This window comes from Zootoca vivipara, chromosome 7, assembly GCF_963506605.1.
Source record: "Zootoca vivipara chromosome 7, rZooViv1.1, whole genome shotgun sequence".
In the NCBI taxonomy this organism is placed as follows: domain Eukaryota; kingdom Metazoa; phylum Chordata; class Lepidosauria; order Squamata; family Lacertidae; genus Zootoca; species Zootoca vivipara.
The window spans coordinates 54,868,141-54,882,176 of NC_083282.1; the positions used below are offsets into that span (position 1 = coordinate 54,868,141).

The following is a 14,036-nucleotide window of genomic DNA, read 5'->3' on the forward strand; positions in this document are numbered from 1 at the left end:
TCATCATTCTCTGGCTAGAGAGCAGTTTTTCATTTAGCCTCATTTGTTGCTAACCTATCTGTTTCTGGTTGTGCAACTAGATCCGAGTTTTTGTGAACTTCCCATCCTTTTGTCCTAACTCAATTCTCAATCCGTTCTATTTATTGGAACATTTTCGGAAAACTGCTGCCAAGTCCATAGTTTAGTGTTAAAGCACACAAAGTGAAACAGTATGTGTTTCTGTAAATGCTCACAAGCAGGGTGGATCTGATTTAAATCAAATCAATTTAAATCATAATTTAAATCACTAGTTAGACTTGATTTTAATCATTTTTTACAGAAATTTTTGCTGGTATAATCTTAATACCGGTATTTGCAACCAGATGAAGGTTTCATTTTTGGAATAATAAATGTTCAGAGTAGTTTTTACAGTTCTATCAAAATTATTTATTTGGTTATACCGTGTTTCTCCAGAAATAAGGTTTCTCCAAAAATAAGACACCGTCTTATATTTTTCCTCAAAAACACACACGGTGGCTTATTTTCAGGGGATGTCTTTTATTATTATTATTAAGTATGGTACAGTTTAACCTACAAGGTTAAACTGCCTATCACTATGGCTTATTTTTGGGGTGTGGCTTATTTTTTGGAGAAACACAGTACTATTAGAAATACATAGATAAATATGAAATTATTGTAAGGTTAAATAAGTTAACTGTTTATAGGGGCTATATCTCCCAGCAGCCCTGGCTTTGGAGAGTCTGGCCTTCCTTTTTCTAGAGGGGAGGAGAGAGACAGTTGGTAGGCCTAGGCTGGAACAGGCTTGCAGAAGAACAGACTGAGGAGAAACAGGCTGGTGGAAAGCTGGAAAAGGAAAACCAAGGACTGGAGCAGAGAACTTCAGAGATTCCTGCTGCAGGACTGAAGTTCTAAGTAGAGACTTTATTGTTTGGACAATGTCAGGCGAGTCTTGGGAAGAAGGGCCTGGAACCAGTGAACTCTTATAAGTTGACTGGCAAGCACTTCAAAGTCTCACCAAGGACTTACAGATCCCAGTTACTATTTCCACCACCATCCCTTTGGATTTGCTTCTACATTCAGGTGCTTATTCTGTACAGTTAAGTGTTAGTGCAGTTGTTGGAACTTACTGGATTGAGAAGAGGTTGCCAGCCCTGAAGTGCCTTCAGCACTTGCCTCAAGTCTGAGTTGCATAGACATGCAACTGACTTGCACAAGTATTATGCAAAGATCCCAAGACTTGAGTATTCTGCTCACAAGGTTGCACTTTCATTTTTACTGACTCACTCTTAGCTACTTGTGCAGATCTATTCCACTCCAAACAATCTATTCATTGAATCTCTTGGAACTTAGCATTTAAGAGGTAAGGGGTTGATTCTGTGTATATAAATTTGCAAAGAAACATTGGGATTAAGGTTTTTTCCTCAACTCTGTATGCTTATTTTATAACATTTTTACTGTGAGGAAAAGGCATGTTATCTCTGCAGACACAAATTCACACTTTTGAGAACTGCAAAAACAAGCATCTGTGATAATATCTTCTTGTTAGAAAAACTGCCCCAAATAATCTTGCAGAAACCTCTGGAAGAGCATGATATTGTGAATGGATTAATGGAATTCATTTACCAAAAAATTTAAACATAGCATATGCTACATTATTAAAAACAAATCCTTATTTCCTGATGAATAGCCTTTGGACTATAATGTAACTTAAATAGAAAATTATCTTTGGAAAGCTTTTTCCTCCAAAAGCATTTTATTTCAAAAAATCCAACTTAAATAAAAAAACTGATTTTATTAATTTTTTTAAAAATGATTTTTATCCACCCTTCTCACAAGGATGGAGGCCTTGCTGGAGCAGATCTTCCTTTGTAGCAGTGAAAGGACTAAGCCAGACACTCCCAAACTCAGCCCTCCAGATGTTTTGGAACTACAACTCCCATCATCCCTAGCTAACAGGACCAGTGATCAGGGATGATGGGAATTGTAGTCCCAAAACATCTGGAGGGCCGAGTTTGGGGGTGCCTGGACTAAACTGTCTCCCTTGCTGAGCATTAGCAGAAGTAATGACTGGATGGGCATTGGTACATTTCTATGTGTTGGTTAATAAGCTGGTTTATGTATCTTGCTTGAAAACAGAATTGGAGCCTGGGATCTAGAACCCCTTTCTATTTCCCATTAAACTTGCTGTTCTAATGTCAAGGCGCTTACAGCAGTTTGTCACTTGAAAGTGCTAGGAAGATTTGGCACAAAGTGCCATGTGGGAGGCCAGAACATGAGCAGTTAAAGGGTCAGGAGCTTGAAGGTGCATATTCCATTCCTCAGTTGTGAATAGCGTAGGAATTTGAGCAGGGTTTTTGATGGATAGGACTATATGCCCTCACATTTAACACTTTTAACCCTACAGCTGCCAAACCTATTTGTTGGTTGCTTGTCAAGGGACCCCTCTGTGTTGTGAGAATGGTTATTACCGGGGAAGGTTTTTTCTTTCTTTACCTGCTGTCTAGATGCTGCACAGAGACTTGCTCTCGCAAAGGATCAAAGCATGAATAATCCAAGTCAAGACCAACTGAAGGTAAACCCTGATGGGTGGTTTCTTTTGTCGTACAGAGTTGCCCCTTCTCTGTACCTGTGCACGGTGGACTGCTAGAACTTTTGAATTTCTTGACAGGGGGGCCTCTGCCTTCCTCAGAAGTTTTGGGGAGTCCACAGACCAGGGACAGAGTGACCATTCTCTGTTCTCTACCCAGCAGAGTTCCATTCTCTGAACATGTTTTTTGGGGTGTAACACTTCCTGTCCTCAGTCACACCAGCTTGTGTTGTTGTCAGTATTCCTGGATGGGATTTTTTGAACAGAGGGTGATTTAGATTTACTTAGTAGTGTCCTTCTTGAAACGCTTCTAATACCTGGCAGATCTTTTTTCTGGTACTATTGTTGGATACATTTAGGCCAGCTTGAGAAAGAGTTATATGATTTGTGATGGAGGTAAGAAGTTAGATGTCATTGAGTAGATAGCAACTTTATTTATTTATTTTGCTGGTTTATAACGTAGAAATGCTGCTTGATATTACCAGATTCTTGATTGGTTAATATGCTTTGTTAATTTTGCTTTGTATGCTCAAACCGTGACACTCTTAACTCCTCGGTGTTGCTCTGCAACTGGTGACTCAGAAAGGAAGTGTTACATCCCTGTGTCTCTTTTAAGACCTGTTGGGCTAATGATTATCTCTCTCCTTCTTCCTTTAAGCAGAGTAGCACAGACATAAGCTGCACTTCTGGGCGAAAAGAGAACGAAGTTGACACACCTGCCTTGACTGTCTCAAATACGTGCAAGGAGGATGAAGGTGAGTACTGTACAAGTCTTTGAAGCTGATGAAAGCCATGACTGCCACAAGATGAGTTCCTTTGTTCTACATTTGGCCAAGATTTTGCTGTTCTTTATTATATTCGGATCTGGGCTCTATTCTCAGTATTGCTTCCTTTATATGTGATCATATGCACATGTTCAGACTTCACACATTGGTCAACAAGCACTGAGAGTAAGTCACAGTTCTCTGTTCATCTCTGTTGTAACAGGTGGGTTATTTATCCTCACTAGATTGCTTCTGTGCATTTTGTAGAAATATGCGTCCTTTCAGTAGTATTGACTGGTGGTAGATAGGGATGGCACCTCACTGTAGGCAATGTGCCTTTTTATTTAAAAGTTTCTTTGGATGGCAGGAGCTTAATCTTGTGACAAGGGTTGGGGGCAAGTATGATGCATCATCACCATCATTTTATTTGAATGCTGCCTTTCCATAGTTAAAACCATGTCCAAGGTGACTTACAACATGAAAAGATTTACTTAAGTAGTAAAGTAGTCATAGACAATAAATAAAACAAATCAAAAGAGATGTGACAAAATTGAACTATGCCTCATAAGTCATAATAAGATCTAACAAAAAAGTAACAGCAACAAAAACGCCCAAAGAAACCTCCTAAACCAGTGGTTTTCAACCAGTGGGGTGCCGCGCATGCAACACTGGTCTCTGTCCCTCTTCCCTTCCCTCCCTCTTCTGATGTCCTCTTGTGTCTCTGCCTCCCAAAGGCTTGCACAGCTGTTTATTGCAGTAGCCCTGGCTACAAGCTCTGCAGGTGAATGGTGCCTCTGAGGCTGGTCCTGGGGTGCTGGTTGCAAGGAGCTGAGGCGACCTCAGAGTAAGCAAGTGTGCAAGGGAGCCCAGTCAGCCAGTCCACCAGCCCTTGATGTTGGGAACAGATAGACAAGTCCCAGGCCCATGTGGAGCAGTGTAAGGAGGCACCTCTCTTTGGGGCAGGGGGGACAGCTCAAAGACCAGAGCAGCAGCAGCAGCAGCAGCAGCAGCAGCAGCAGCAGCAGCAGCAGCAGCAGCTGCCTAGAGGACTCCCAAGGAGAAGGGAGAGGATGCTGAGGGAACACTCTACAAGGGAGGGTATTGGAAAAAGGGTAAGAGGCTGCCAGCTTTGCAGGCAAGGGGTGACATAACTGTGCTCCTGAGGTCCACGGGGTGCTGCAGAAAGAATGTAGTTGGTCAAGGGAGCTATGGACTCAAAAAGATTTAAAACCTCTGTCCTAAACAATACTCCAGATCTAGAATCTGTACAGCAGCATCAGCTTTTGTAGCTGGAGTCACATGGTTTAAAAACATCCTGCTCTGATCATCTTGTCTGTGAGTCCTTTAATTTTAGCTGAGTTTAAGGTGGGAAATGGTTATAGAAACAACAGCCCCTTATCAAAATTGATATTGCATGTGAGCAAAAGTGAACTTGAAGGTCATACAATCTGTATAATCTTTAAGGAATGGCAGAGAGTCTTGCTGGGGAGTCATTTAGTTATTCCATGGGGAAGGTGGGTGGCTCAGTAGTAGAATATCTGTTTTGCATGTAGAACGTCCCAGGTTCAAACCTTGGCATATCCAGGTGGGTCTGCAGGGGAAGACTTGTGGTCTGAAGCCCTGGATATCAGCTACCAGTCATTGTGAACAACATTAAACTTGATGAAATGTTATGACTTGGTATATAGAGCAGTTTCCTATGTTTTGAGAGTATCTACATGCTTTGCTCTGCCTTATTTCTTCATGCAAGTGTAGCTGATATGGTGCCCTCCTGATGTTGAGGATTATCACTCATATCAACTATTGCTCATTCTCCCTGGGGTTGATGGGAGTTGGTATCTACAACCATGTTGGCTACCCCTGCCAAAGTACCTCAGGCAGAAGGATATTAATTTGAGAGTGAGCTGTGTCTCAATGCGTAGAATTATCAGTCAGTTCACAATAAATATGTTTTAATCTGAACTTTGGTTGTTTCCTGTAGATAACCTTTTAAAAGAACAACCCACACTGGATCTGGTGCTTGAAGAGTGGGATGTGGCTGGTCTTCCATGGTGGTTTTTAGGGAATCTGAGAAACTACAAGTCTAGAAGTAACGGCTCAACCGATATACATACGAATCAGGTAAATGTTGTTCAACATTAATTCCTGAGATCTTTATAGGCTCTTTCCAGCTCAAGCTTTCTTTACTGTTGAGACTCTCCATAGTTTGACTTTGCTGATTATGGATAGACTCCAGGAAAGAAGGGGCCTGCAAGTAGTGCAGGGTAAATGGCACCTGCAAAGACTTTGAATCATCCATTTGAATGCCGCCGAACACTGCTGAGGGCTCATCATCGAGCCTATGTAGTGGCAGTGAAGACAGCAAAGAAAGCATACTTTGCTGCTCCCATTACCTTCTCTTTGTACCAGCCAGCAGAGCTTTTCCAGGTAGTGCAGGGCCTTTTACGGTCTGGCCAGAAGGAGGTAACAACCAATGGTAGCTTGCTGTGACTGGTTTGCAAATTATTTTAAGGATAAAATTACTTGCATCTGCCAGGATCTTGATTCCACTGTTACAGCAGTTGAATCTCAAGAGGTGTCCAGAGCACTGTCTAGTCCTGTTGTATTGGATGAGTGTATTGCCTCCTAAGGGTGGCAACACAAGAGCATGTCTTTACGATGCTCTGCCAAGTCATTTTTGCACCATGTCTGATATCGTGGTGAAGGAATTTTGCAAGATCATACATTGTAGCTTTATTCAGGCATCATTGAATATAATGAGAACAAGTCTTTGTAGATCAGTAAATGCCATGTCTGTCTTCCCTTTTTGCTCTAGGATGTAGACACCACCATTGTTTCAGATACCACTGATGACTTGTGGTTCCCCAATGAAGCTGCTTCGGATCAGTTTGGTGTTACAATCCCAGCTAAAACAATTGACCGTGACCATGCCAGTGAAGATGGAAAAGATGGGAGCAAAACTGTAAGTCCCGAGAGCAAAGGAACTGAATGGTGCTTGTTCCACCAAATGAGCATGGATATTAAGCTGGAAGTGTAAGCCATCGGAGCACTAAAGAGAACCAGTGTTACAAGAGCCAGTGTGGTGTAGTGGTTAAGAGCGGTGGACTCGTAATCTGGTGAACTGGGTTCGTGTCCCTGCTCCACATGCAGCTGCTGGGAGATCTTGGACTCGTCACACTTCTTTGAAGCCTCTCAGCCTCAACCTCACAGAGTGTTTGTTGTGGGGGAGGAAGGAAAAGGAGATTGTTAGCCACTTTGAGACTCCTTAGGGTAGTGATAAAGTGGTCTTGCTTTGTGATCTTTTGCGAGATGCAATTTATTCCCATTCTCTAGATAGCAGTGATGACATGGGGGTTGTGAGGGGAGAATATAGTCACTAAAAGTGTAACAATGATCTGGTGCAGTGGCTTTCAATCTTTTTGACAAACCACATTCATTCTGCAGCTCCCCTGTGGGATACAGGGGAGTTCACACTTACATGGGAGTTCCATTCTGGGCTACCACACATGCCACTGGCCTCGTCCATTTTCAACACGTGCATTAGCAGGAGCGTTTGTGCCAATCGCACGCAAGTGGGCTTTTAACTAGTGCTTGTCAAACGAAAGACTCTTTCCATATTGCTGCATTTTAAATTTAAATGTAGGGCCTGGCTGCAAGGAATTCTGGAAGCAGAAGGAATTAAGTAGTAGGCAACGTTAGGCCAAAATAGGCATCAGTTGACCATAATTGCTGGTAGTCATAGTAGAATACCATCAGTGTTGACACCTGCCTTGAATTTACAGTTTTACATCGTTCTTTTTATCCAAATTGTTTTATTTATTGCAATATTTTTTTGTTGTGCAGCATGCAAATATTGACAGTAAAGAAGTCTTTCTTATTGGGGTGGGGAGGGGAGAGAATACATTTTTTAATGGCCATACATGTTCCTTTTTGGTTTTATGTACTTTTTGCAGGTGAGTGAAGCTGAATCATCTGATGACTTTGAAGATACACAGTCCTTAAACGATGACACAGACATAGATCCTCCCTCCAAGGTAAATGTACTTGAAGCTTAATAGCCGTAATTTGGCTACAAAGTTGAGTATCAGAAGTTAGAAGCATTTTTATTCAGGTAGTTGAAGTTCCTTATTGCATCCATAACAACAAAATACAGTGCATCTTTTTGTCCCTTTATTGTGTTTAAAAGGGCAGATGTGTCAAATCAATTTGTAGGTTTTATTGGACCATCTGAACTGGTGGTAATTCAGCTTGTCATCATCCAAAGATTGAGCTAAGGAAACTGAACACAATAGTTTCCATGGTTCAACAGTTGCAGTCTGCTTAGTTGCAGGCTTTCAGCCTTCTTACCATTTTCCCATTCTTCCGATAGCTGGTTATGTTTATGTTTATGACCAGTATAAAAAACTACTTTATTTCCTGTATGGAAGACTACTTTAACCTCATAGCTTACAGCTCAGGTGTTCAGAGGCCAGTTTTTAGCAAGTGGCTGAGGAAAACTGATATGTGACCAATTCAAATCTTCTGAGAAATGAGGGATTTAGAGTGTCTATAAAGTTTTTAGAGGGCCTTCTAGCATAGTAAATATCTAAACTGATAACTGAAGGCCAAAGTACACCATCATTCATGGGTCTATGCTTTTAGTATGGTTTGGAAAGGGGTGTTTTGCTTAAGCAGTAAAAATAGTGTGCTAGTGAAGGGAACCTTGCCTCCCCAGAGTCTGTTGTTCCAGGTATGCTTTCCCTTCTTTGCTGTGATTCAGGGAGTCTGAAATAGTGAAAAGTTGGCTGGAGCAATAGGCTGGGCTGTAAGCTATGGAAGAGAGGAGGTTTCAGGCCTTTTCACCTACATTCCTTGACAGTTAAAGCAAAGCACCCCACCCCCATGTTAAATGTGAATGATGCAGATGTGAAAAGAAGTGTGTGTCTGCATCCCATCTTGTCTCATTTGGTCATCATCTTTCCACATTTTGAGAAGAGCCAAAAAAACCTTTTGCTGCCTGGAATATATTCATTGGGATATTTTTACAGAGCCAGTTGAATATAGTCTCACAACATGACTACACTGTTCTGTGTCATTGTGGGAGCATTTTGATACTCAGTGGATCAGCACAGATGTTTCATGGTTTCTATTCCAAATGAATCAAGGGAGGGAAGAGATATGATCTCTATCATTGTGGCAGTGTTCTGGTTAGTTTCTGAAATTGCCCTTTTAATCCCAGCACAAAGACACTTTCTCAGTACTTATCAGTGGACAACAGACTTTATTTCATTATTCTCTGCTCAATTTTTCCTTTTTCTGGTTTTGCATTGCAATGGAAGTAGTAGTCATCCTGTTCCTCATAGCATGCAGAACCAAGTTTTGCTGCTGCTTGAGTATAGTTTAGTCTGTGCCAGTTTGACAAATTGGACTGTCCCTGGCACCAGACAACTGAACTATAGCTCTGAACTCAGAAAGTATATGAGGTATATGATATATGAGGTAATCAAGTAAGCCACCATCAATTGTGTAGGTTCAATAGATTTTATATATTTATAGAGTCTGAGAAATATGCTTTTAACTGACTTAAGGAGCTATCTACTCTTGAATTTAGAATAAGACATTGAAAATTAAATACAGTATAGAGAACAGGGTAGAGACTTTGTTCTTCCAAAGATATTGTGGGAGGGGGCACAATAAAGATGAGGTTCAGCAAAAAGGACATCTCATTTAGAGGGTTCAACCACAATGGTCCCCAACCTTTTTGGAAAATCGAAAGAAATTGTTACACAAAAAATACCAATTTCACCAAAACAAAACTTGTGTTGCTCGCACACAGAGAGCGCTAAACATAGACACCCCCCCCAAAGAAACATCTCCTTAAAAAAAGAAAGAAAGAAAGTTAGAATTGGAAGAGGATTTTTTTTGGTGGGAACTAAGGGTGGGCATCTGAGGGTCCTGAGTGATTGTGGACACTCTTGAGTATGTAGTAACCATGCTCTTAATCCATGACTTAAGAACAGAATATCGCAGTTGATGGTGCTGCTTACTGTTTTTACTGTAAGAAAGCCTTTATATGAATGCACAAACCTGTGATTGGTTTGAATGTCTTTCTTTCATCAGGACTATTGGCAGTGCACAAAATGCAAGAAGTTTAACTCTCCCATTAAACGATACTGTTTCCGCTGCTGGGCCTTACGGAAAGACTGGTTCTCTGACTGCCCCATGTTAGCACATTCTCTTTCCTTATCCAACATTGCCACAATGCAAAGCAAAGAGGACACAGAAGGGATAGATGTCCCAGACTGCCGAAGGACAGTATCTGCTCCACTTATGCAGTCCAAAGACCCATGCAGATCAGAAATCAAACCCAACCCACGTCCTGGAAGCTCTGTGGATTCTCTGGATCTTGCAGGCAAAGAGCCTTTGTTGCAGTTTGGTAAGCACAAAGAAAAGTGGTCCCTTGAGAGTAGCAAGGAATTGCTGAAACCTTGCATTATGTGTCAGAAGAGGCCACGGAATGGGAATATTGTCCATGGAAGGACAGCTCATCTGGTCGCCTGTTTCACTTGCGCAAAAATGTTAAAAAAAGGCCGGTCACCTTGCCCAGTGTGTAAGAGACAGATTCAGATGGTGATAAGGACCTTTATAGCATAGCAATGTCGCTTTTCAGGTGCTGCGGAGCAAGGATCATCATTCAGTGGACTATAACTAAAGGATAAAGATTTATATTTAGAAGTATGTTTATATATATTTTTTTATCAGAGAGGGGAACGTGAACCTGTGAGCCAAATTTCTTGGCCATTTATACAGCCTGGAAATTAACATGCTTGCTTTTATCAGATTGACTGGCAAAGGGTTCTTTGTTAAAACTATGTCAGCTGACTATGTAAAAGCCGTAAGATGAGCAATTCTTTGTGCACAATGGTGCTAGTTCTGAAGTGCAGGAATCTTATTGTGTATTGCAGTGTTTCTCAACCAGTGTGCCTCCAGATGTTTTGGGACTACAACTCCCATCATCCCTAGCTAGCAAGACCAGTGGTCAGGAATGATGGGAGTTGTAGTCCCAAAACATCTGGAGGCACACTGGTTGAGAAACACTGGTGTATTGAGCTGTGTTTTTCTCTTACTGTACCATTTAACCCACGAGCAGAGATACCTGCTCTCTGCATAACTTTCATTGTGGTATTGAAAATATTCACAAAGGTAGTGTGAATGCTTGATAGAAAATATACCTGTGCAATTCTCACCCCTCATAATTAGGGAATAAAGCACCTTCAATTTGAGTTTATGTGCATGGGGCTATTCTTAATGATGGCCCCTCTTCTGTGAAATGTTAATGCGGTGGTGCTCCATGTCCCTCTCTGGGTGTTGGCTCTTCACAATATGATAATGTAGCTAACCCTTCACCAACCGAGTGCCTTCCAGATCTTGGGTTGATGAGTGTTGCAATTGAAAACATCTGGAAGGCACCAGCTTGATGAAGGCTGGCTTACACCCTCTTTCAGTTTTCTAAGTTATTTGTAGCTTTAAGAATAGTCTACAATTTATGTAGCATCTGAAAGAACCCTTGATTTTTGGATAGTTATTCAAAAGTGACAGGGTAGAGCAGGCACCCCCAAACTTCGGCCCTCCAGATGTTTTGGACTACAATTCCCATCTTCCCCGACCACTGGTCCTGTTAGCTAGGGATCATGGGAGTTGTAGGCCACAAAACATTGGGAGGGCCGCAGTTTGGGTATGCCTGGGCTAGAGCCTTTGAGAAGCCAAAACATATTTAATAAGGGCAAATATAGTTGCCCATCATAAAATATAATTTAAAAACTGTTTTATTTAGCCGTGATGGACATTCTTTTTGAACCCGTGAATTATTAGATGAAAAGATAAATGCCCTGTCTATATTCATCAATGCAGCATAACCCCACTAGTCATTTTGCCAAAGATCTTGCCATTGTAGATATCTGGAGTAATGGTGCACCGTAGGAGGGAGAGAATCGGGTTCTCTTTTTAAAAAAAGTATTTTTATTAAAGGTTTCTTGATTTACAAAAGTATGTGCAATCTCTCTCTCTCTCTTCCATTTATCATTTTTACAAATCAGTTTCATTTGTTGAGACATTGGGAAAAAGAGGGGAAGAGAGGTAAATGGGGGGGGAGGTTGGGGGATTTTTTTTAAAAAAAGATGGCATTGCTCTTACTTCTTCTTCGTTATTGCTAACTCTTGTCCCACTTTTGATGTAAGGGTATGGGGTACCTTTTCAGGAAGAATCAGGGCTGGGCAGAAGCAGACCTTATAACAATAGGACCTCTAGATGTTTGTGGACTTAAACTCCTATCATCCTGGTCCTTGACCATTCTGGCTGGGACTGATAGGTGTTGGCAACCAACATCTGTTAAGCTGCAGATTCCCCATCTCTGAAGTTTAAAGGCAAATAGCTCTGTGAACCCTAAAGATAGGCCTACTCAAATAGTCCTGAATATGAAACCAATATTCTTCAACTCTTTCGGCACCTTTTGTTCCTTCTAAGGGTTCATGTTGGCGAGTCTTACAATGAGGCATCTTGCACTTTAAAGCCTATAATATACATCTTGTCATCTATTTACTCCATTCTTTTGGGATCGCTACAGGATTGTTCCCATAAGTTTTCTTTGTCATATTGAAACTGGCATATATAGTGAATGTTATTGCTTTAGAATTTCAAATGCAACTTTATGGTACTGGTTGGGTAATCCACCTGACATTGACCTCCCTCAGGCATGTTGTCTGCTAGAAACGCTTCCTGGTCTCTTCTAAGCCCCTTTTGACCAAGATATCCCCTGAGGGCATGCAGTTTAACTGGCCATGGAACCGCTGTAACTTTTTCATCTTCTGTGGCCATTAACAATTTCTGTTTGGGCAGCATAGGTTGACCAACTTAGTTTATTGGGGTGGGGTGGCTTTTTGCGCGAGTTTAGCAAGCATTTTTATGGACGATTCTTAATTTTTCTGCTATTTCAGTGTTTACTCCATTCTTTTGGGATCGCTACAGGATTGTATTTTAATATTTTGTTGGAAGCCGCCCAGAGTGGCTGGGGAAACCCAACCAGATGGGCGGGGTATAAATAATAAATTATTATAATATTATTATTACCTGCCAGCAAGCTGCCTATGGTTGATAATATTTCCCAAATGGGGGAGCTTGAAATAAGAAGAAAGCAGAAACCTATTTTCCTTAAAAGGCCCCTGGCAGTGGGGGTCTGAAGTACCACTGCTGAGTTTTTGTCTATTACAGAGATGCTGTTTATAAATATTGTGTGGGGGTGGGTGAAGGGAGGGGCTTATTTCTCCTTCAGTGGAGGAAGGAGTGTGGGTTGTCACCACCCACTGAAGTCAGACTTCCGAGAGGGCACACCTGGTGGATAGGGCCAGCCCCCTGACTGGTTCAACTTCCTGTCAGCTCCACTGTAGGTTGCTCTTGCCAGCAGCTTTAGGCACGGCTAAAGAGAAAAGGCGGGAATGCCATTTTGGAAGGGATTTTCCTTGGCTATTCTTTTGTTTGTTTTTCCTGTCTCCTCTTTCTGCTCTTGCTCTGCTATTCCTGCTCTCTCCTGGCTCCCCAGATTCACCCCTAGTGTCAAGAAGGGTTGAAACACAGCTAATGGGGAGGAGGAGATCTGTTCTCTACCAACTCATCAAATGAGTAATTGGGAAGCCAGGCCACCTGTGCAGGGGTACCAGGGATCTCCCTGATCACACCTGTTTTTCCAAGTTTTTCTTCATGATAATCAAAACCATTATTAAAATTGTATGCATATATACCTATGAAACCTTTTAAAACCAAAACAGTTTAGAATTACTTGTTTCAAGAAACTTCTAAATACCAAGATCCGAATGATGTACTCCTTAATTTGGGGCTACCACTGAAAATAATAGCCTCAGAGTTCTCAACCTTCCCCTTGTGTTATGATGTTTCTTCAGGAATTTCCACATCCTTGCTCATGATTGAGATAATGTAAAATTTATGTATATTAAGGTAAAACATTTATTAATGTGGGGTGAAGGATTGAGATAACTCAAGTGTGTTTGGTAGCAGCAAAATGTTGAGCATAACATCACGATCTGTTTTAAATCCCGGGCTGGTCCGTCTCCCACCTTCTCTCCCTCTCATCCCCTCCTCTCCTGGCTGAGGAGGGATGTGGTACAGAATGGAAGTGGTTGTCTTTTTTGGGGGGGTGGGCGGGTGTTTCTGCAGGCTTAATCAGGCCTCTGCTTTGTACTTTTCTGTCATTGTTTCAAATTAAAAATTGCTAGTGTGTGAAATGCAATTCTACCCTATTGTTTGATCAGACATGTGATGCTTTGTTCAAATGTTAATATTTATCTCTGATGCAAAGTTGACTTGCAGAGCAGCAATGAGGTTAAATTTCAAGATAAAACGATTAGCATGCTGCAGCACCTTTTCTTCCAGCCAGATCTGCAAATGCTCACTGCAGAATGCGCCTAAAATAGCAATCTCAGCAAACACTGTTACCCCTGAAATACTGTTATCTGTACTAGAAGGCCTGTGACTTTTTAGCTTCTGGAATTTAGTTGTTCCAAATGCATCTCATCTTTAAACAATGCTGAACTTCATTATTGCACTGACTGAAATTACAGTTTGAAATTAAATAAATGGACCTTTTGCTATCCTGGCTAATACTGGTCTTTGTCATTTCGGTGATTTTGAAATGG

General features: G+C 41.4%; 1 protein-coding gene across 2 annotated transcripts in view; it reads left to right on the forward strand.

Annotated features, from left to right (window-relative positions):
* The window catches only part of MDM4 (MDM4 regulator of p53), a 28,510-nt gene extending 14,509 nt beyond the window's left edge, over positions 1–14,001 (forward strand). Inside the window, exons 6-11 of one of the 2 annotated variants that reach the window (XM_035122378.2) lie at positions 2,505–2,572; positions 3,246–3,342; positions 5,333–5,472; positions 6,167–6,313; positions 7,305–7,385; positions 9,451–14,001. In XM_035122378.2, the coding sequence (XP_034978269.1) occupies positions 2,505–2,572; positions 3,246–3,342; positions 5,333–5,472; positions 6,167–6,313; positions 7,305–7,385; positions 9,451–9,984 (1,067 nt within the window). In that variant the 3' untranslated portion in view covers positions 9,985–14,001. The remainder of the gene's footprint in view (positions 1–2,504; positions 2,573–3,245; positions 3,343–5,332; positions 5,473–6,166; positions 6,314–7,304; positions 7,386–9,450) is intronic. The other variant, XM_035122379.2, reaches the window with a different exon arrangement.
* The last annotated feature ends 35 nt before the right edge of the window (positions 14,002–14,036 follow it).